Source organism: Larus michahellis, chromosome 5 (genome assembly GCF_964199755.1).
Source record: "Larus michahellis chromosome 5, bLarMic1.1, whole genome shotgun sequence".
NCBI lineage: Eukaryota > Metazoa > Chordata > Aves > Charadriiformes > Laridae > Larus > Larus michahellis.
Window position 1 is genome coordinate 37281600 of NC_133900.1, and position 23194 is coordinate 37304793.

General features: G+C 42.1%; 1 protein-coding gene across 7 annotated transcripts in view; it reads right to left on the reverse strand.

The window, feature by feature from the left end:
• HERC3 (HECT and RLD domain containing E3 ubiquitin protein ligase 3) overlaps positions 1-23194 on the reverse strand; it is a 53067-nt gene that overhangs the window by 5936 nt on the left and 23937 nt on the right. For 5 of the 7 annotated variants that reach the window (XM_074589600.1, XM_074589598.1, XM_074589603.1 and 2 more), the window contains 18 exons: positions 22920-23141; positions 20416-20507; positions 19281-19411; positions 18502-18662; positions 17903-17979; positions 17001-17125; positions 16390-16449; positions 13889-14000; positions 13170-13359; positions 11257-11420; positions 10618-10731; positions 9319-9342; positions 9142-9231; positions 7496-7666; positions 6725-6868; positions 5220-5386; positions 4055-4121; positions 2234-2316 (listed from right to left, as the gene is read on the reverse strand). In XM_074589600.1, coding sequence (XP_074445701.1) covers positions 2234-2316; positions 4055-4121; positions 5220-5386; positions 6725-6868; positions 7496-7666; positions 9142-9231; positions 9319-9342; positions 10618-10731; positions 11257-11420; positions 13170-13359; positions 13889-14000; positions 16390-16449; positions 17001-17125; positions 17903-17979; positions 18502-18662; positions 19281-19411; positions 20416-20507; positions 22920-23141 — 2194 coding nt within the window. The remainder of the gene's footprint in view (positions 1-2233; positions 2317-4054; positions 4122-5219; positions 5387-6724; positions 6869-7495; positions 7667-9141; positions 9232-9318; positions 9343-10617; positions 10732-11256; positions 11421-13169; positions 13360-13888; positions 14001-16389; positions 16450-17000; positions 17126-17902; positions 17980-18501; positions 18663-19280; positions 19412-20415; positions 20508-22919; positions 23142-23194) is intronic. The other 2 variants (XM_074589604.1, XM_074589605.1) reach the window with 1 other exon arrangement.

Consider the following 23194-nt stretch of genomic DNA (forward strand, 5'->3'; position numbering starts at 1 on the left):
CATTGGCAAGAAACTTGTGTCAGGCTCTGGCCAAACCCTGTCTCTGGATTTTGTTAGGAGGTTAAGCATCTTTATTCTATTCTCTCTTTCCTGTTCTCAAAGCACCATGATCTGAGTGCAACACTACCATTTTATTTGTGCAACAACTTAAAACATTTCCCCTGTATTACATTTTTGATTGTTTGGTTGGTTTTTTTACACCTGACAATAATGCACCAGGCAATGTGGCAAACTGGGGCACGAAACCGTTCTCTGTGGATGGAGCTGCCGTTTCTGCTTGACATTCGAGCACAGCTCACACCGGCACTCAGACCATAAGCAGATCAGGGAACACCATGGAATCCCATACCTCAGTCTCTAGCTGAGGAGGTCACAATTGAAATAAATATTTTGACTTTTTGGTGGAGCATACGCTATGTAAAAGCAGCAAGGGATGGGTGACAAACTAAAAAAAGAAAAATAAAGAAGCAGACTGACAAACATGAAAACTTGGAATAAGAAATCATACAGTGAAGGGGGGTTATTTTCCAGCGCATTTGTTTTATTGTCATTTTCCTGATAGTCACCTGAGCGTTAGGGAAATCCAAGCTGATTAAGCACTTAACTGTTGCTTAATAACTCTCTGGCTGTTACAGTCATGAACCCTTTATCAAGAACGTTTTATGTTGTGACACCCAATATGAACTCCAAAGGAGAAACGGAAAACACGGACATTTCCTACTTGGCATTTTTCAGTCAAAGCAATCCTGCGCATTCTTCCGTTCCCAGTGAACTTTCCCCGAGCAGGAAGGGCAGTGCCCAACGGCGTGCACACAGCTGACTATTCAGGCCAAGAGGGCAGCAAATTGGTCCCTGGCCTCTGCACGTAGGGGTGGAGGAAGTCATTAAGCACTGTAAGGTGGATGAATTGACAGCTATGTCTAGACTTGGATTTAGAGGTTAGCTTGAGTTCAAAACTCTGGTCAAGACGAAGCGATTGCGTTCCAGAATGCGTTAAGCCAGTGGAGCTACACACTAGCCTTTCTCCTTAAGGATTTTCTTCTCTTGTTGCCTATCCTGACTTATTAACAGAATAGGAGCTAACCTGGGTGCTCTCCCCAAACATGTGCTCAGCTGAAATCTTTGTTCCTCCCCCTAGGCCAGTATGGCACACAGTAGAAAAATGGCCATTTTTCTTTTGAGTGTACATGCCCAGCCTAAAAACCAAAAGGGTACTATCACTGGCATTTTCATCTTTACTTCTCTGTTGCAAGTGAAGATGAAACTGTCCTCTATTTACCTGAAGCCCACCTTCTCTTTGCAGGGAGACAGACTTACACTGCTCCATCTCCACGTGGGTTTTGCGCAGGGGCAGCTATTTAGCTGTAAAATCGCAGCCTTTTGGGCAGTAGTAAAGTAGGTAAGAAGGTAATACAGACAAAGCTTTTGTTACAGCAATGGCTTTAGACACAATCAGAACCCTTTTCAATAATCAGATTAATAGGAAATGACTTCATCTCCAGGCTTGCCAGTAAGGTCTTCAGCAATCCTAGCTCAAGCCCCTAACCATGCTGCTCACTAGTCACTGGATCACACTGCTTCGCCAGCAGAGAAAGAATTTGCACGCTCTTCAAAGAATAAAGGCATTTGTAGAAATCCAATTACAGGATTATGAGAAGAAAATAGTTTAGCAGCTGGAAAAAAAAAAAAAAAAAGAGGGGAAACGGTAGCTGTGCTAGTAATAACTCTCAGATGTTCGGTCAAAAGGAAAGGAATCTATGTACAGTAGGGCCTTATGGCTACAATCGGGGATGGCGGTCCTCCCTCAGGCGTACTCAAGGGAAAGTGTTTCCGGATCCAGAATTAACAGTATAAACAATTTGCCAGGCTCAGATTTGTTGGTCACGTACAGTTCCTCTTTAAACCATCAGGGAGATTAATCTTCAAGGGCCAAAATCATTTGCAGTCTCTATTTACCATGAGAAAACTACCAAGGGTCTATATGAAGACCTTTTATAAGGAAGACATCCATCCAAAAAGCGTGAAACATTTTCCAAACATTGGTGGAAAGATGATGAAAACTTGCTTTTATTCAAGCGCCACTGGCATCCAGCAACTTTTGAACAACTGGTCTTGGAAATTGTTCGCAGTGACTTCTAATTCTCTCCCACATTTCACCTCAGCCAAATTTTCTGTGGCATTGCACCTCACTTCACCCCAAGTATGAGTCCATGCCCACATATGACCTACTTACCTGTTGTCCTTCCGCACCAGAATTTTATCTCCATCTTCAACCAGGTTCTTCTGCTCTGTCACACCATAGCTCTCCCTGCAGATCTATACAAAACCGGAAAACTAATTTTACCAGAAGTATTTTTCAGGCCATATGCCTGCAGAAAGATACAGAGCTCTCTTTCACAGTTGATGACTGGCATGTGAAAGCTGGGCCAGAGAAAAGCAGAACAATTTTTCTCTGCTCCAAAAGCCCTGCGTGCTTCACCACCTTCCATCATTTACATTTGCTGTAGGACTGCTATTAAGCCTAAACGCAAACTCAGAAAGGAAAAAAGTTATTCTTTTAGGTAAATTTCCTGGGAAAAAATCCAAGAGATTAATAAGTAAAAACTGTATTTAACTATGCCCATGTGCTCTGGCAATAAAAATGACTCCTTTTTTTATAACAGAAGGTCAGCAGGTTAATTCATCTGCTCTCACTGAAAGATGGCTTCCTGCTTTTGCCTGGCCTAGGATGACATCAGTACAAACATATATTCTGTACGTACAAAATTGGCCATGTGGAGAAAATGCAAAAGGGTCAATTTTCAAGTTGCCATACACAAGAGACTCAGATTTTGACACACAAATTTCTCAAATTATTAATTTCAAGGTTTGGGATATCAGTCATTTATTCGAAGTTTTAGCGGATGTATCTGTGTGTCTTTACGTATTATGCAGTATATAGTACAAGAAAGAGAAAGAATACCCTTTTATGCGAAAAGAGAAAAATCTCTTGTGTTACTTGAAAAGTATTCTTTTTTTACACAGTCTGCGTTACCATCATTGTGGCTTCATCACCTCATCCTGAATTGCAGCTCTGACCTGCATGAGACAGACAGACCCAGGTCTGACTCACTCCAGAGGTGCGTTTAATCTAAAAGACAGTGTGCTCTCATTTATGAAACAAGGAAATGGACAACACTCTCCTAGCTCAGGAAAGGTTTTCTTCCGTGTGTAGCGCTGTTTTCTGGTACCTTGGTTCTACCCTGGGCAGAGAGTCAAGAAGCCAGATCAAGCTTAAGATGAACCCATCACTCACAACCTGTTAGAGCACCAGGACTTTAAAGCGAAGACATTAAAACAAGGAAGCCCTTACCCTGCCCGAGTCAGAGGAAAACACAGTGTAGAGAATAATGATGCCGTATCTCTCTGTGAGGTTCTAAGTGTTTGCACGTGATGAGGGATGTACCTGATATTCCAAGGTACATCAAAATCGAGCTCTTAATTTTAGGTAATCTCCGCTGTGTAACAGAAACTATTGCATGTAGGTTACTAGCTAGAAAAAAAAAATTCTTTTACTGCCGTAGTGGCACAGGAAAGCTGACTACCTCAGCACGTCTCCTAGCAATAGCCTCCAGCATTTTGTTTCTAAGAAAGTCTGGCCAAGTACACTCACTATAAATTTTTAAGTTAAAAAGTACTAATATTATGACAGCAAGGAAAATTCTGAATTGTGTTAGCATTTCAAGAATTGACCTAGTGGTGGTAAAGCCTAACTGCCATTTTCAAGGAGGACTTAGGAATCTACTTCTCGCTGTCTAGTGTGAGAAGCTGGCCACTGGCATTTCAGTCACAGTGACAACAAGGCTATTTTGAAAACCACTCTGCTTAATCTACTTACTAGCTCAGTTTTCATGACCACATTCAAAAGAACCAGGGAGCTGACAGCACAGAATTTTAATATTAACATGGGTTATGTGCTACAGACATAGTTTAGAGTAAATACACATTAATAAGTAGATGGGCTTCAACTGTACTATACTACAGTCACAGAGCTGACATGTTAAATGTGTCTTACTGTAAAATTCAAGCAGAATGTCTCTTCTACATCTTCCCCAGGGTAATCTAAAAGTTGCTGAAGACTCCTACGTGACATGTAGGGAAAGAAATGAGGAAAAAAAATAAATCAGAGATTCAAAAAGCAAAAGAAAATCAGCAAAAGTAAACAGCATCATAAATCTAGATAATAGGATTGCAAGAGAGAGAATCTGAGGCACCTGAAGGGGCAAGAAAGCAATACACCTCAAAGAGAGATGCTCTGTTAGAAGTACACACCTAGTACATGGATCCGCTTTAATGATCCTGGCCTTAGAATAGAATTACATTTCTAGCTCTTAAGGACTGCTAGGTATTTGTGTCATCACCACAGGAAGGTCTAAGAGAGTGGAGGAAGAGAGGGCAGTGGATTCTATCTGTATCCACATCATGTGGAAAATAATCTTCTCCTATCCCTCAAAATCCTACTGCTGTCTTCCTGGTATTTTACCTCATTATTGTTAAATACAGCTGTAGCTTTGTGCAGATAAATCAGACGACAACTCAGAAGACAAAAGAAGACAGCAGTCAAACAGTGGGATCTCAGCCTCTCAGTGTTAGAGGGAACCGACATCCCCATGCAACTAGGCAGAAAAGATTCGATATGTCATTTAGAAAAAGTCATTCCTTCACTCCATTCAACTCCCTTCTTTCTGTCATGGGAGGAGGTCAGAGTTACACTGGTTCCGGAATGGGACAGATCACATTCTACGTACAGTTCCCATCCTGGGCTACACGATAAGACATGCAGCGGATCTGCTTGCCAACCCAAGTCCGGCTGGAGGGGAAAGGCTGAGGCTCAGATCTGGGGTCACACATGCAATCACGCAGTGGAGGGACAGGCCCCCACCCCTGCTTTCAAAGGAGTGTGGTAGGTATCTTTTGGCTGTGTTGCTATCCAGTTTCTGTGAGTCGGGAAGGTGGGTACAGAGGTTGGAGCCTAAGCAGATGGATCTGATAGCCTGTGGGAGAGGACAAGCCTTACCTGAAATTTACCACTGGCTTGTGTCCACAGGTCCCCAAATTAATCAGCCATTCAAAAGGACCAGGAGGTGTTTTACTGAACAGCCTTTACCCAGTTTGGCATTTCTTGTTCTCAGATGGTCAGTCTCCCCTCCTAGAAAGTCTGCAAATTTTGTTTTTCATACCTTCCTTCCGTAGGGGATAGCTCCTTCAAATCCTCTAAGCAGGGCTTCACATTCAAGAGTTTTTTGTACAAAGCCAAGGGAAAGTGAAGGTCTACCACTGTGAAGTTGTATATTGCAAGACCACAGATGATGCCAATCAAGTGAAACCAGTTGTGTTCTACAAAACACTGTAAAACCACACAGACAAACCCTGGTGAGACACACTGTTATGGCTGCAATGCACAGTACTGTTTCCCCCACGCACTAAGAAGCCAGCCCCTGCTTTTCCAACTGGGACAAAATCAGAGCGCTCCCATCAGGTCCTAGTTTGGTTGTGAATTCCTTGCCAGAGTGTGGCACAGAAATGAAGATTCAGAAATCAAGCCCTATTACTTTTGTAGGCCATGATTAGCCGTGGAAACAGCAACAGCTGCTTTCTACCTTATCTGCCTTTTATTTCCTTTTTACGTACGTCTGCATTAAGACAGTAACAAAGCTTTGAAGTTTGCTGTCTATGTACTGCAAGAAAATATTTTAACAATTCTCTCCCTACCACCCATCCTATCTTCTACTAAAAGCTTATGCACTGTGCCACCCAAGCAACTACACCAACATCAGTGCTGCTATACTGGCCTTCATTCCTTCACATATTTATACTCACACTGGTCTTAGCAGTCACAGACTGGCTGCCTATATTTGTTAAATATTGGAAATACGTGACTCATTTTCAGTGCTTACACTATCATTATTCTTAGTGTCAAAAGACTTGTTGTTTTTATAGCACTAACATGAGGAGTAATTGCTCTGTAATACTGTTTACAAGTTACAAAAGGTACCATGTGATTTCCTTCCTTGTAAAACGTAATTAATAAATTCAAATGACCCCCACCAGGGCAGCTACACCTTAAGGGAAGACTGACAATATCATTTCCCATCTTGCTAGCTATGCAGGTGAAGATAAAAGGACATAAACCACTGCCACCATAATGCTATCTGACAGGTACAGAACTTGTACTCCCCACCCTTCCAAAACCAACCAACTTTCACTACAAACTGTGTTTCTTGCCATTTAAGAGCTTCCTCGCATAAAGCATTACCAAGTTTAGATCCTGAAGGTGATAGTGATGCATGACTAAGTGGATTGGTTGCAATTACGTGAACAGCAAGGGAAGCACAGAATTCTAATGCCATTACGACCTAAACCTCTGGTTCTGTAAAACAGCACATGATTATCACATTCATGATAATAAGAGTTCTATTACCTGTCAGCTGATACTTAACACAAGCTTTATTATAGAAGGAGAACAAAGAGAAAGAGCCAACTCCTGAACAGGTACAGTCATCACCATTCCACTAAAGTTAATGGACCTATACTAATTTACACTAACTGAAAATAGAGCTCACATTGTGTTGTGGGTGGAAACTGAGGGGACGATCATTTCTTTCCCATAGTTTGCCACTAACTTTCTTGTCATTCAAATGCAGCGTATTATTTCAACCTGGGTGTGGAGAGAGCAAGGGCTTACCGTGTCTGAAAACCACAGCAGGTTTGACTCTGGGTAGTAAGTGAACATGCCATAGATGGGGTTGAGGAGTTCTTTTAACAACAGGAGGAAAAATTCCTTTGTTACTCCTCCAGCATCAACAGCTTCCTCACCATCAAAGATGACCTGCAGAAAAAGCAGGTCAGTACCAGGGATGCAGCGAGATGGAGTGAATCAGACATCTTTCTAATTGGGAGCCACACAAAGTAGTTTGTCTAAGATGCCCAAATCCATTGCAACCCATGAGCCTGTCTCAGTGCTCTGCTGGCAGGAAAGGGAACAGGGGGTGGCAAATCAGATAGTCTGAAAATGTTTGACTCCTTATGCAAATCATAAACAACCACCTGTCCTCCCAACAACAGAAGCAGCAACACGACAGCAACTGCTGAATTTTGTGGCAACCTCTCAGAGAGAAAATATGCCCTATTTTAAGTGGCCTGTTGCTGCAGAAAAGCGAACTAGAGACTGCATAATATCACAGAAGTGTTTCCTCCCCTGCCTCTTATATGGCAGACACACCAGGAAAAGAGAGTAAACCCCATGCCTGCCTTCCTGTAAACTGTCCACTGCCAAAACACTCCGCGAGTCAGAGAGGAGAAAGATTCAACGCCCACATTGATTAGACCAAGTGTCCCTGTGTGCTATACCTATGGAGAAGCCACTGTACACTGGCAAAGTGGTAATGTGAAGGGCTGAAAGGCTGCAGAAATGCCACCTGGATGAGAGGATGCTAAAGGTGTGGGGAAAACTTACTTTAAGAGGCTTTTTCAAATCAATATCTGAATGGATGCTCAACTCCCTTAAAGCATCACCGACTAAGTTACTCCTGCGAACATGAAGTACCAGGAAAGGGCTTCTGGCCAGCAGAGGCTCCAGGGTGAGAAGCATGAAGACATTCTGCAAATTTGCACCATTTATTGCAACCTGTAAAGAAGAGAGGGGTGAAAACCAGCCACTGCTCAGCTCCCTTCTTCCTATGGAAGGACAACAGTTAACAACCATATGCCTGGTGTTCCTTTCTGTCTTACTCTTTTAGTTTGGTTTCCTGAGGGTACAAGGATTACACGCTCACTCTGGACAAGTGTGTATGTAATGTGTGTGCCTACCCGTCCCCCCCATTTCCCACACCAACACCTTTTGAGTCCACTGATTGATTCACCAAATTTGAGCAACGGAGAGATCAAATTCCTGAATGCTTTTTGACATTAGGGAAGTGTGTGGGGAAAAGAGGCTTTATTCATGCTCTTATTGAGATAAGAAACAAAGTATGAACACAACCCTGATAATACTCAGAGAGTCCATGAGGGAAGCAGTGTTACTAACGTACCAAGCGAGGAGCCAGTTGACAACCACACCTGGCAAGGCACCAGAGAACCCACTGCATACAATTCAAAGCTCTCGTCTACACAGATATTCTGGAGTCAGGTAAGGCACAAAGCCCAGTCAAAGCTTTGACCACACACCATACATTCATTCTTACGCGTTATCCATAGTAAGTGGCAAATTCACATTTGTAAATTCAGTTTAGAAGTCAGTTGACCCTGAGACAGAAATCCACTGGAAACCAGGCTTCCTCCATTCCAGCACTCACAGAAGTACTAGTTTATTTGGCCTCTAAGTACTCGTCTTCATAAAGATCCTCCCAGTGCAACAAAACCTTTACCAGCCTGCTGTCCTGCCAATATAAGGTAAATACACCCCTCACAGCAATGCACTGCTCACAAACTGCACAGCTGAAACCACACACAAGAGGGTGATGAAATGAAAGAAGGTGGTGACTCCAGCTTCTGAGTGTAGGCCAAGCCTTTTCTGCCTTGCTGCAGGCGGTGTGTTCAAGCAGCCATAGAAAAGCTAAAAGATGGATATCACATGGAACCAGCACCATGGCCACGAGTAACTGTGATGACAGTTTTCCACCTTGAAGGAACCTGACAACCAAGGACCTCAGCAAACTCGTTTCACAGAGAACAGGACTAGTCCCAGACCCCAGCTGCACTGGATGAGGGACGAGTGCTCAATGCTTTGTCCCTCTCAGCAGCCACCTGCAGTAGCAATGCCTGGCGCTAGGTTTACGCTGGCACAGAGGCCAGCTGTCCTTGTCACAGCCTGGCTCTGAGCTGGCTTGGCTGACACCTACAGGGTAAGTAGGTGCTGGAGCTGAACACCTGCCATGAACACGCTCCTGGAGAGCACTGCCTCTACACAGAAGTGAAAGAAACCAAGCACTGTCTCTGCAATATCCAGGGCAAAGGGGTTCTCCAGCTACTCTGCTCTCCTGTATCATGGAAACAATGAAGTGTTGCACACGCTAACTCGCAGTGAACTCCCTTCCTTGCAAGCATCCATGCAAAAGGCAGGAAAAAATAAATGGGGCTGGAAAATTGGGAGAGAAGGATTACCTGCATCTGTAGTTCTGCATCTGTCTGTAACATCTTGGTCTTAGCCTGAGCATCGAAGATGAAAGGATAAGAACAGAGCGTCACAGCATCCTGCAAGAATGGTAGGCGGATTCATTCCTATTTACAGCTTCCATAGCACTTATTTAACTAAGAGTAATGAAAAAGCAATTTTCTTACCTGCATGATAGATGGTCTTACTTTCTGTGAAGGAAAAGGAGAAATATGAAAATCTTTTACTCTTTTGATTTTGTATCTTGTATTTTTTTTGACAGACTAGTTCAAAAGTAACCAAAAGAAAATTTTTCTCCTCTTGGACCAACAACCTTTCCTCTTAAAGAAAAGCACAGGAACTTCCGTCTCAAGAAAATGCACAAGCCCAATTCAAAACTTGAACATCAAACGTTACTAAGAGGACTAACTGGCACAGAAGCCTGTGTTAGCCTGCCACAGGTGAAACTTAATCTCATGAAGAAAAACAAGAAAACTATCCCCAAGGCAGAGACCATGCGAAACACGAGAAGAAACCATAAGGCCACAACATGACAATATAAGACCACTCCTGCAATGCAAATTACTCCTTTAATTAGCCATATCAATGCATTTTTAACTATCACTGTTACATAAATTTGAGTCATTATTTTATTGTTCTGCTCACTTAAAGTAAGCACAGAGCAACACTATTTAAATGATGGAAAGTAGGGGACAGGGAACGCAGCACACACAACATTTAAAAAGTCGATGAATACACACAAAAATTCTTGCTACAGTCGGGTTTTACTCTTGCAGCATCCCTTGGCAGATGCTTTTTTGGTATTCTCACACTTAGGATTCCTTTCCTTGCTATAATTAAATAATCTCACCAGGTTCCTACACAGCATATTCCAGCCCTCAGTTTAGTTATCTCCTTTTTTACAGACGAGAAAGCGAGGCATAAAAGAGGTGAAGGGTCTTACCCAAGATCACCCAGCAGGTTACTGGAAGAGCCAGGAATAGAACCCACATCTCTTGAGTCTTGGTTCAGTCCCCTAGCCAGAACGCCACACTGCCTCCTCTTACAGAGCAACATTTTAAGATCACTGGCTACATTATTCACAATACCTGCCTAAACAGCAGAAGTAAAGGGTAAAAATTATAATTTTAGAATGCAGGATTTGGCTCCTGAGGTCTTGATTACATTAAAAGGATCCAGTGACTGAATTAATCGCCTTGTGCAAGGATTGAATGAGATTCACATGAATAATCATAGAGACTGTTGCAAGCATTAGTTAAATATTGTTAGCTCCAGCTCTTCTGACAGCCTTATTTTAAGTCAACTTTGTCAAGCCACTGAGAACCCAAATCTTAGAGACTTAACATATAGATGCTCCTATACTGAATACTTTACGCCCTCATTAAGGATATTAAAAATACAGATCTCTACAACCAGAGACACAAACATGGACAGCTATTTCAAGGACCATACATAAAACTGCTTACCATTCCAGCCTGATGTAAGAACCACATGAGATAATCCTCCTGAATGTCCACCAAGCTGGAGATCTCAGGGATATAAAACTTATCATATTCTATGTGTTTAACCTTCTGATTTACCTAGTGAAAAAAACAGATGGTTTTTAAAATATGGATATATTCAGCTTTTTTCTTAGAACGTGCAGGTTTACCTTCATAAAATCAATTATAGCAGCCTGCAACAATAGGCCCCAGAAAGTCTTGCAAAAACACATAGTCCCTTATATTTTAGTACGAACAAACAAGAATCGAGATAAACCTCTTTGTGATTTATTTTAGTTCCCCCTCCTCCTCACCCAGACTAACCAGCACCAACACAGTGGGAGCAGAAGCATCATGATGACAGGTATTTGTGGTGCACGCAGCCTGGTGGCTCAGCAGCAGCATTGTTTAGGGTAAATTTTTCCTAGTGTTTGAGACAAGACTAAACAATCTTCAAGTACCTTGAATTCAGGAAAACCACTAACACCTTCCCCATGTGATGTCTTGGTGGACATGACACAGCCAGGGCCATGACCATTCTGCCCTTGCCAATTGGCAAAGGGCAGACAAGACTGAATCATCTTGAGCCAACACGGGCTGAGGCCTTCCTCAGCCTCCGCGTACCTTGTGGAGTTTCTCCAGAAGTCTGAGAGCAGCTGTAATGTAGCTACTGAACAGGACTGGGATCAACAGTGTCTTTCTTCCACTGAGGAGGTAAACCACTGCGCCTTTATAGAGGTCCACAAGTCTGAGGAAATATCTTGGGCACACTTGAGACCACCAGTTATCTGGAAAGTGGAGAAACATCAATATAAATCCTGAATAAAAGGCCAGAGTAACCTCTAAATAAGGGATTAAAGCTGAAAATAGGGGAACGCACCTAAAGGTTATTTCACAAAACTTCTCTATTTCTCTCCTAACTGTACCAACAGGAAAGTGAGCAAAGAGTCAGCTAGATACCAGAAACTGAAAAGCTCTTCCCTTTCTACTCTCATACAACCACCCCAGTCATTACCCAGCCTCAATCCCTGGTCAGCGTGAGAGCCTGAAGTCAAGGCTTTTCAACTTTGAATTCAAGATACCGTTTCACACATCTTGTATTCAACATGCTGTGATCTTGCGGGCAAATCATTGTCTCTCATGAGTGATAAGAGACCAGTTGCCTGGGCAATTCTTCGCAGTACCACATACTTTTCTAAGCAGGTGTCAGAGTGTGTCACCTGGCACATCTGCACTAAAGGTCTGAACTCCCGCTCTTTAGAAAGGCTGATTTCTTTCTTGCCAAGGACAGGTAACTCCCCTCTGAAGGGGCCCTGACTGTTAGCTTCTTTGCTAGAACCAATCCACTTGCAAAGTAGAAACTGGAGCCTGAGAAACCACCATGTCAACTGTCAGAAACAAAACCAATTTATCCTCTCAAGTGTCAGCACAGCAATAGATTCTGGCAGGCAGAGATATGAGAATGCTTTATGTTTCTATGTGATAACGATCACAGCGGACTACTCTGAGTAGAGGAGGAAACTTGGTTCCAAAACGTCTTTGAATAAAAATTTAAAATAAAAAAATAAAATCACTAAACTTCAAAATAAATTTCACTGGAGCAATGCTCCTGGAGGTCTGAATTCATTACATAGCATTTTACATGATAATATGAGATTCAGTATAAGACAACTTAAGAAACAGAGCAAGATGACAAGAAAAATAAAAGCTTAACAAACATGAAAAACAATCATTAAGCAGCGTATGTTCTGCTTAGCTCAAAATGAGCTCATAGGAGATAATATTAGCAGAAATTAGAAGATTCAGAAGTGGGAGAAGAGCTGGAGTGTTTAGCTTGGTCACAGACCAGCCAATAGGTTTTCTGCACCTTACACAGGACAAAGTAACTTTATATTTAGTATAATCTTTAATTTACCTTAAACAGAAAGGATATTATAATGTGGACAATATCAGATTAGATTTAAGAAAGTAAGATCATTTAATGTTCATGATATAAAAAATCTATGTTCCCATAAAAGCATGCAAATTTAACTGGAACTGAGTCTCTGAATGCAGGTAAACTAGATAAGGTAAATTAGACTAACCTCCCTAGTAAGTGTTCTTTGAAATGATATTTTACTTCTAAATCAAAACAATTCTTAACCCAAATTTTCTTCTCATTTATTATCCACACCACCATAAATTTTATATGTTTTATATTATTGTAACTAACTTCCCATATCTTACCTGCATGGCATATTCTTCATTTCCTCACAGTTCATGTTTAAAATTCAAGTTTTATGTTTATAATTCTTTTACATGGGAACATAGGTTTTGGGGGGAGGATTCCTTGAGTCTTTTTGGTTCCCAGCTGCTTTTTAGAAGAGACTGCTTCATAACAACACTATATCACAAATAATACACAATTATCATTGCAGACGTTTTAACAGAACAGAAAAATTAAACCAACACTAAAACACCACTGAAAAACCTAAAGGCAACACCGTGTCCCAGCTGGATGCTGAGAGCAACATGCATCTTAAACGACAGCCTCTTACCGAGAACTTTACTGGGGTTGGTATCTAGGCGCAGAATAGCCATTGCTAGAGGAAGCGTTAACGTGATATAATACTTGGAGTCTTGAAAGGGTGGGAATTCAGGGAGAATCAGATAGATCCTCATTGCCTCGACATCTGGTGGTGAGCTGGACAGCTGAGGAATCAAAAAACTTTCAAAGCTCTTCAGTATCTAGAGGAAAACAAGACAAAAGAAAGGAACTTATCCTGGGTGACAGAGTGCTTACAGTGTAGACGATGTCTAAGAACTGATGAAACGGAGCACACTCAGAATGGGTGGACTTAATAGCTCACAACCTTTTAAAAACATTCCACGGGATGGGACTGAATTCCAGTTTTTCCAAAATGCCTGAATGTTTGGATAGGTTTTTCCAGAATTGGCTAAAGGTTAGTTAACCCCTCTTGTTAAGGTCACACCCCTGCTTTAAAAGTCAAACCCAGAGCAAAAAAAAAAAGCTCTAAAAATTATAGCTAAAAAATGGCATAGGAAACATACACGATTTTATCCCACAGCTCTGCACTCGTGAAAGAAATCCTCGAAGTTAGAATAAATTATATAAGGTGAAAATCAGCCTAGGTCAATGGAGAAGTATCCATTGATACCATGAAGGACCTGGTCTGCAGATTTGCAGTACAACCCTTCCCTCCAAAAGCGGCTGTTATTTTCCCTCTAAATACCCAAAACCCCAGAAGTGCAATACCTGATCTAGGAGAATGGAGTGCTGAGAGTTCATCAGCTTCTCAAACAGCACTCTGGTGGAGTTCAGATCAATCCCTGGGATCTTCGGACTGGTTTTAAAATGTTCATCAATTCTTAAAGAAAAAAAAAAAATTCCCACAGACAGGCATAAGTTTAAGGAAAAGACACCATGACCTGTGTATTGGCATGGCCCACGAGCAAGCAATGGAGAAATGACCTCTAGGGAATTAATCAGACTAGAAACAAAGCAGAAGTTGGAATATTCTTGCTAAAGACAATATGGACAACTATCCCTTCTGAACTCCTCTGAGCCTTGGTTAGGGTTGGGATTCTTGCAGAGAAACACTTTATCAAAGTCTTTGATTTCCCCCAGGACTCCTTCACTGGCACAAGAGCCTGCCTAGACAGGCCGGACTGCTTTAAAAAAAAAAAAATCTATAAAATATGTATCTATCATATGTATCAGGATCCTCTGTGTTGTCTTCACATACACTACTTTTACAGCAAAATCTGTTTAATCACACCCAGGAAGAAAGGGAAGGGTGATGCATAAGAAGACACTGACTGCTATACAAAGGAACATCAGATGAGGGGTTTCGAAAGAAAACAGGGGAAGATACTCAGAGTAGCTTTTTCGGCAATTCCACTCTCAAATTTTCTAAAACTAAAGAACTACCACAAACAAAACACAGCACATCTGAGAGCAGTCTCCACGTGGTCTGGAGTTGCAACAAGCATGTGCTGTCCTTTCTGCTGTGCTTGAAAGGCTGTAATTTCCTCAGGCTACCTGTGTAAGAGGGATAATGAAGGCAAGCCTGCGGAGGATAAAAGCCTAACAGCCAGATGTAGCAACACCGAATGTCCAGGCCGGCAGGTAAGCTGCCTAGCTCAGCGGGTACCACACGATCAGCGTCTGTAGCAGAGGCCCTCAGCACCATTGTCTGCAGTGAAGCTGCACATAAAACCTTGCAGCTGCTAGTAAAAAAAGGTCATTGCTACAATTCCATTGACCTCAAGGATTTCTCAAGTCTGCCACTACTCACCTGAGACTGTGCTGTATTAGATACTCTGAAGGAAAAGGTAGCTATTAAAGATGGGATGCATGTCAGTTTGTTGATGTAGCTATAATGACATGAGAAGCTAAACATAGCCTGCTGTAGTCGAATTGCTACTTCCATAACAGCACCGGGCTGGATATAGTCATAGTCACACTGCGGTACAGAGCGCTTCAGGCAGTGATGTGCAGAAGCAGTACTGGAGCATGCCCAGTCACACTGCCATGGAAAACCCGCTTTTCCACCTAACCCTGTGTACCGCAATGCTGTATTGCAAACAGGCCCATATATTGCATTAGGACATTGGAGGACTATAGTAGGGTGCTTCTATCAAGTGCGCCATGACATAATGCTTCATATATAAAGGCACGTGGTTAAATACAGCCTCACTTCAGTGTATGGTGGCTTCAAATTTTGTCATTCATTTGGTCAAAGATTTTCTGTAAAAGTTAACTCCTGCACTAGCCAAGACATCACTGAAGTGGAAGGAGAACTGCATTGGGGTGATGAAGTCATAAACTCCGCTTATTTCCACATTCAAAGGAGACGTGGGACTATTTATGTGACTCAACAACTTGGATATCTCAACAAATGTTTTAAACCAACATGACAACTTTCCTGACGCAGTAACAGCCTGCTTTGTAACAACACTAAAGAAGAAACCATTGGACAAGCAGAAAAACGCAAGAACGATGAGTAAATTATTTTCTTTTTCAAGTTCCTCTTGGAAAATATTACTCAAAGATTACTCAGAGTAACTAAGCTTTTCTTCACCTAGTTACAGGTCATTTACTCATCACATCACCATAAAAATTTTCTCCTCCTCCTCATCTTATGCTATTACCTCCCCAACATTTACAGACACAGCCAACACAATCCTTCCCAACCCACAGCCTTTGACTCAGCTATGCATATCACATCCTTGGCACCACCTGTTGCTGGTTACACCCATTTGAAATTCCTGCTTTTGTAAGCAGCAGCACAAAACTTTCCACAACTGATGTCACCTCCCAGGAAAGTGCTTCCATACTGCCTCAAATGTGTTTTTCAAGAGCAGCCTGTATTGAAGTGTACCTCCACACACACCAGCCCCCAACAACTGGCTCAGATGGGTAAGAGACTATTCAGATACTTGGCATCACTCAATCCCCTTTATGTCGTACTCCTATCCTTCTTTTTTAAAAATGATGATACTCATTTCATAAGGAAAAGTAACAGTTGTAACAGCTCCAAGGAATCTGTGCCACTTACAGCACACTCACCATGCACTTTCTTAGACCATTTGCCTTCCTTACCCTCTGACCACCCACCTCCTTAGGGAACACACTCTGCCCCCATCTCCTGTCTGATCAGAAAAATCAAATCCCACTGCAGCAGTGGGTGAAGTAAAGGGATTCCAGTCTGCCTCAAGGGAAAGCCACACTTCCGGACTCTGTTTGCCACTTACTTCTTCTCCAAGAAGCTTCCATTCCAGCAGGCAGCTGAGGACAGTATCTGAACAACATTACTGTTTGCAGTAGGAAGACAAAAGAAAACAGATACAGAGGTTAAGAATGGATGTCCCAGCAAATCTCTTCAGCTCTCTTCCCTTCCTTCTATGGGAAACAATGTCAGGATCACCCCTTCAGAGGCACAGAGGGTAAGTGGTTCATTCAGGATCACGTAACGTCCCTCTTTGAAAGGAGGGATGTTAGCAGTGCCTCCTTTCCACCTATTCTGCCCTTCTCATAGCAGGCACACAGGGGAAGGAATTTAATCACTCTGTTCACAAGTTCTTGTTGCTTTTCATGAACTCTAAGCACACAATGAAGGACAACTTTAAAAAACATTTCCCACCCACCATTTGCAATGTTCTGAGGCAGCCTCAAACTCCTCTGGTTCTGCTCAGAAGCTCTAACTTGGCAGCCTTGTGACTGGCAACTGTCCTCCCCTTGGAAACCATCAAGAACCACACTTGAAAAGGCTGCTAAATTTCAAGTGAAAGCATGGCACGGAAGCCAACAAAATTATTTAAATAACACTTTCAACAAAAGGCTTGTCCAGTGCCACAATACCTACTTGACAGAATTAGAACTGTTCTTTTCTAAAAGCTTTTGCCTCCAGACATCTATAGTTTCATCATTTATTAAACAGGTGTAACGTGTTTCATTTATGGTCCGGAAATCATCAGCAGGCAAGGAATTCTGTGAGAAGATACAGATTTCAGCAAAGACAAGGCTTGTAAAACAATTCCTTTTTATCCATAATCTCTGTTTTCTATATATAAATGATAGCTTCCTTAGTGTGGTCTCTGAACAGGTTTGGTTAGGAAGCTGAGGCACTACTAAGAAATCCAAAAGGAAAGGCATGGAAAAAAAACCAAGATCATCATCAAGTACATTTTAAAAAGAAGAAAAGAAAAAAAACAAAATATCATCTCCTTAAATGTACCAAAGCTCATTTAAATACCACCATATATAACTACAGGCTTAGTACATTTATTCTAGACATATCTCCATGCTTCAAAAGTGTATGTCAAACGCTTCTTGAAAGCAATAAGACAGAAGGAGAAAAATCAATTCAACGTTCATCCCTCCATCCAGCATATCTTGACAAAAACCCAGTGTATGTGGTCCACAGCCCTACACTCTAATCACACAGACCCCAGTGCCTCAGGAAGAAAGAAGTCCCTCGCTTCCAATCTGCAAAGGAAATAACTCCCCTCCCTGCTCATCAAATTGAAATCAGTGTCTTCCCAATGGCTCTTTGACGTGCCTCTAAAGGAAGGCAGCTTTCAGACACTCCTAAAAAGTTGTAAATCCCTGTAACAACTGTCATCATTGGAAAGGTTTGTAAGGCAGAATAGACTCCAAAGCAAGATTTCACTTTTGGGAGGTATTACCAAAAAAAAAAAGAAAAAAGATGCATTGTGAAGGTTGGGACAGGGGAGTAAACTTGGTAAGATACTTCATTTGTTTTACCTCATATTTGGAGCAGAGCACAAATGTTTGGTCTCCTCCTGAGAAGATATGTTTAACAATGTGATATTTACAGGCATCTGTTGAAGAACGAGACATTGTGTTAGAAGCTGACGAATGCAAGTTCCTACTGAGCCTTTTCCCCAAAATTTGCACTGCCAGTGTCTCAGGCTTTACGCTACAAGGAGCACCTGGGTCCCTTGAAGGCCAGGCAGAAATCAGTCGGAATTCAAGCACTGTAGCACTTTCTTGAGAAATACACAGGGCCTGGCAGGAAGGAAAAATTGTAATTTTTAAACTGCAATGGAACTTTTAAAGAGAAATGAAAGCCCTTAGAAATCAGTATTAGTATAATTCCATGAAGGTTCAAGATTGCCAAATGTTGAGCTCTGCCATGAAAAGAGAAAGGGAGAGGGCACACGTTAACAGAGAGAGCAAGAGGTCACCCAGTAATTTCCATAGCGCATTTGGGACAGGAGGATGGGTTTCTTTTGCTATTTCAAGAACTTTCACAGAACAATGTCAAGATATCTTTAGACAGCTGTGGGTGAAATTAAATTATTTATGTCCATTTGCATCTCCAAATCACACATAATACGTACCAGGTTTCCCTGAGATTTGCCCATTGTGAGCTGCCCAGTGACCCTTGACAGGAGAGGGACACTTAACATTGCAAGTGTGCCCTGTTCCCAGCTGGCCTCTTGTTCCACAGCCAAATGCATAGATCATTCCTGAAGAAGGCACAAAGGCTAAAGTGTGATGTCTGTAACAGAGACGGGTACAAAGTTTGGGCCTCGTTTAACAATTAAAAGGAAAAAAACAAAACAAAACAAAAACCACCCACAAACGCAGCGTAGAACTTATGCTCAGTTTCCCTAGGCCAGAAGCTGGTGCAAAGCAGCAATCTTTACACTAGCACCAATGCTCAGTTTTTGCCACCTGATGGCACCAGTTTACGGCACGGAGCTCTTTAGGTAGAAGTGACAAAGAGCAACGTGTGCCAGCATACGGCTGGTATCAGGCTCACGGACAGAACTGGCTTAGTCATTTGCTAAGCCTGGCAACAACACAGCACCAGTGTTACTAACTCTCTTTTCATGAAAGAGGCTGGAAACTTGTGACCAAAGGGGCTGCTGCTCTAAAATCTTGCTGAATTACTAAGATGGAAAGATATCTTTTAGCAGGTTACAGCACGGGGAACAACCCCAATAAAAAAACAACCTCCTTTAGAGGCCCTTAAAATTCTCATGGGAAGTAAATTTTAAAATAACTTAATTTTGACATGTAGGACGCAGAAGTAAGACTATTCCCCCTATTTACAAGGGTCAGCGCCAGCATTAACCTCCACCAAAGAAAATTTCTGACCGCACTCAGGACTCACCTGCCACAAGCAATCTGGGATACTTCACTGCCCATTAGCTCAAGAACTCTTCGGGGGTTCACTTCATCATTCATGGAGTCATGTCCCAGTTGCCCGCAGGAACCTGCACCGAACGTGAACACCCCTCCACTCTGTTAGCAAATCAAACAGCATATTCTCCATTTAGGGACCCAAAACCCAGCAGCATCCCTCTGACTCCAGTTTCAGTATGAGCCCAAGCTTAAGCAGAGACTGATGGGGATTTCCAAGGGATTCAGAAAAGAAACTTGAGTTCTGCTAATGCAGCTTCCAAACAGTTACCTTGCCACCCATCAGAGAATGACAGAATTATCTTTAGGTATGTCTACAGCAGCCCAGCTTCTCCTCACCATCACCAGATGAGTCTGAAATCCTATCAGGTTTAAACATGGCTGAGTGGCACCCACTTCCACGGTACTTTACACCCATCTCTGTCAGCTGCTGATCAAAAGGACTGTCACCTTTTTCCTTGAACAAGAGCTTCTAGATAACTGATCTTCTACAGTGTTTTTCCGACAGGAATCCCAGTGTTAGCTGTTTTAATTCATTTTACAGTGGAGAACACTGAGGCACCAAAAAAAGGAAGCAACACCTAGGAAGTGGCAAAGGCAAGGCAAGCGATCTTCCAAATCCTAGCCCTGTCCTCTGTCCACTAAACTATACACCACTTGGAAACAGTAGGTTTGGAACTGCAAACCTCTTGTAAATGCTGTGAGTGACTGCTAATGTTTCATTGAAACACCCATTCCTTTTGACCTGCATTTTATTCTGATGCACAACATCATTCTCTTTTTATCATCCAACAAAATGCTATTTTCACCCCTTTGGTGTGTTTGTTAATTTTTTTGCTCAAAGGTAATTCCTTTGAGCAATTCACTTGAAGTTTACTATTCATTGTCATGGATCAGTAACATCCTCAAGAACAGCAATGGATCATGTTGGCAATGAACCTCAGAATAAATTGTAATAAGACTATACTTTTCATTTAGTTTCTTTTACTGGGGTCAGATGGAATACAGTAAGTCAATCTGTTCTTTTCTCCCATTACGCAGGAAATTAATGCAAAACCATCAGGCAGGTGAGACAGCAGCCAGGGTTCCCAAGTTAGCATCTTTACCTTTGTCAGGACTGCTGTGTGTTCCTCTCCACAGCTGATGTAAACAACCTTCTGAGACCGCAACAGCTTCACATGACAAGGGGATTCTCGGTCTGCATTGAAGACAAAGAAAATAAAGGAGCTGTTTCATAAACGCAAACCTAGATGTCTGAGAAAACCACTGGCAGTTTGATTTGCAGATATGGTTTACATGTGCAATGGAAGCTTTAACAACTGCGGAAAAAAAGCCACATCCTTGAATACTTCCCTGCTGCTTTCCTCCTCCAATTCTTAAAGATTTGTCCTGGCTCAAAGAAAATTGCCCAGAATTGGGCAAGAATGCAAATACTGAGAATCTTGTATAAACTCAACATGCACTTGCAGTTCAGGACGTATGATGAGTGCAGCCCAGCTACACCCACCTTCAGCCTCATGCTCCATTCCAGACTCCTCGCTGATGACCGCAAACGTGTTTCCAAAACCTTGCTTACATCTTTTCCATACAGAACAATCCTGACACGTGGGAGACACCAGCACAACACACATGACAACCTGAATCCATAGGTATATTTAAATGCCTAGCCTTCCTTCTGTTGTCATCCTTTAAGAAGATCCTCCTACTTGCAAAGGCTAATCTCTGCCAACGGTTAAATGATGCTTGTCTCCTTCACTCTGACATTCTAATCATTAAAAGTGGATCTCCTGAGGATGAATACACTACACAAGGTGACATGTTTTACTGATGTAAAAATAAAAAAGCTGAGCATTTCAAGGACCTCAAAACAGTTAGATATTAAGGGGAGCAGCTGCTTACTTCATACCAACAAAAAATCCAGTTCCTACCTATAGAAGTTGTCCGTTTTTTATGACTCTCACACAAGACCTGACAGGTGCTTTTTTCGGAGTAGTGAAAGGAATGTGGTCGCATTTTCACAGATCCAGAAATGAGAGCAGATTTTTCATTTACTTTGTTCTGCATTTTAGCATTCTGATTTTTATTTTGACAGGAATGACACTTCTTATCTCTACAGCATAATCGTTTAAATAACAGTGTTGCAGACTACTCATGTTTGCTGTTCATGTTCATTAAGTATAATTCACACTGTCTTATCATGATTCACTTACCATAAATATCACGTATTTACTACAGCGCTATGTATCGAGGGGTAAGCAGGGTATGATTCCTGGCCAACACAGCCCCACAAGCAGGTGCCCTTTATACGTTCATTTAAGATTAAGCCCCATGTCAAAGCAAACCTCTCACATATAAACTGCAGCTTTGTTGAAATTAGAAGCATTTATCTGCCAGTCTACACGGCAGGAACATGGCTGCTGTTATACTAGATCAACTCTAGCTTACATAAAGTACAAAAGAATACACCTGGTGCATTTTTGAGAGAACACAAGGTATCTTACAAGTCTTACGATTGTGTTCACATTCCTAAAAGTGCAAAGCAAGATGAAATGACGCATACAGCTTTTGAGCCTCTTTTGCTAAACTACAGGCTGCGTTTGAGCAATTGCTTTAAATACGTCTCAGTTGGTAGGGCGGGTTGTCAAAATGCATCACTCCATTACAGGCACACGAAATGTGAGGTAACACTTTTCTCTTGCAGCAGTGTTTATATGCTACTACATTATGCGACCTAACAATTACAAATGTGTACACCACCTCATGTACTCACCCATGCAAAATAAATTATCTGTGCATGCTAGGTATCACATCCACACTCAGAAAGTTGCCTAGATATTTAATGCTAGTCAGCAACTATGCAGAAAATTATGAAGAGGTTGATTTGAAGCTCCAAAGAGCATCTTTCACTCATTTGCTTTTACAAAAAGTTAAGAATGTGTTAACAACAAGCAGAGGAGTTTGGGGCTTTTCAAACTAGTCATATCCACTCATCAGCCTTATTTATAAACCGATCTTCAAGTCTGTTGATGGCCAGGCTTCACTGAACGTGGCCACCTGAAAAAACTACCATAGGCCCTGCGTGTCTGGAAAATTGTGAACAAATAAACTAGACAACATTTTACAATACTGAGATACTATGTATTGCCATCATTTTGTAGCATACGGATGCTCACCAGTCACAAACAAGTTGGCAAACAAGGGGATGGGTTCCGCCTGCTGTTCTGCAGGGAGAGCCTTTTCTCTTTGCTCTGTGGAGCTTTGCTTTGTGGCAAAAGCAAAGCTAAAACCTTTGCTCCACACCAACTTCAAACAAAATATGGACAAATCATTTTTGAGAGGAGGAAGAATGATGCCTGCATGTTGACACCCACATTTGAAGGATCTTTCTTTCGACCTTCCTCACTTCCACAACAGGAAAAAAAGTGTTTCTGTTCCTACTAAGTATGAAAAGCCTGTAGAGTCCACCAGAGACTGTTCCTCTGCCCTCTCTTCCCAAGAGGAGTTGCTGAGGGTTACACACCTGCTCAGTAAAAATATACTGTCAATGCAAAAGGAGACACTAGGCCAGAAAAGTGCATGCTTGTTTCACCGAGGAGCATAGTTTTAATACCTCGTTCATCACTTAATCCCAGTTGTCCTGAGCTGTTCTTCCCCCAGCCAAACACAGCTCCTGAGAGAGAGAGGGCAAAACTGTGGGCTCCACCTGCAGCAACCTGAGCCAAAGGGATCCCATCAAGAGACTTGACACGTTGTGGACTGGCTTGGGAGGGACATTCTTTACCCAAGCCCAGTTGACCATAGCTGTTCTGGCCCCATGTGAAGAACTGGCCATCTGAAACAAGGAAAGAAAGAGAACAGTGAATAAAAGCTGGTCAACAGAAAAGA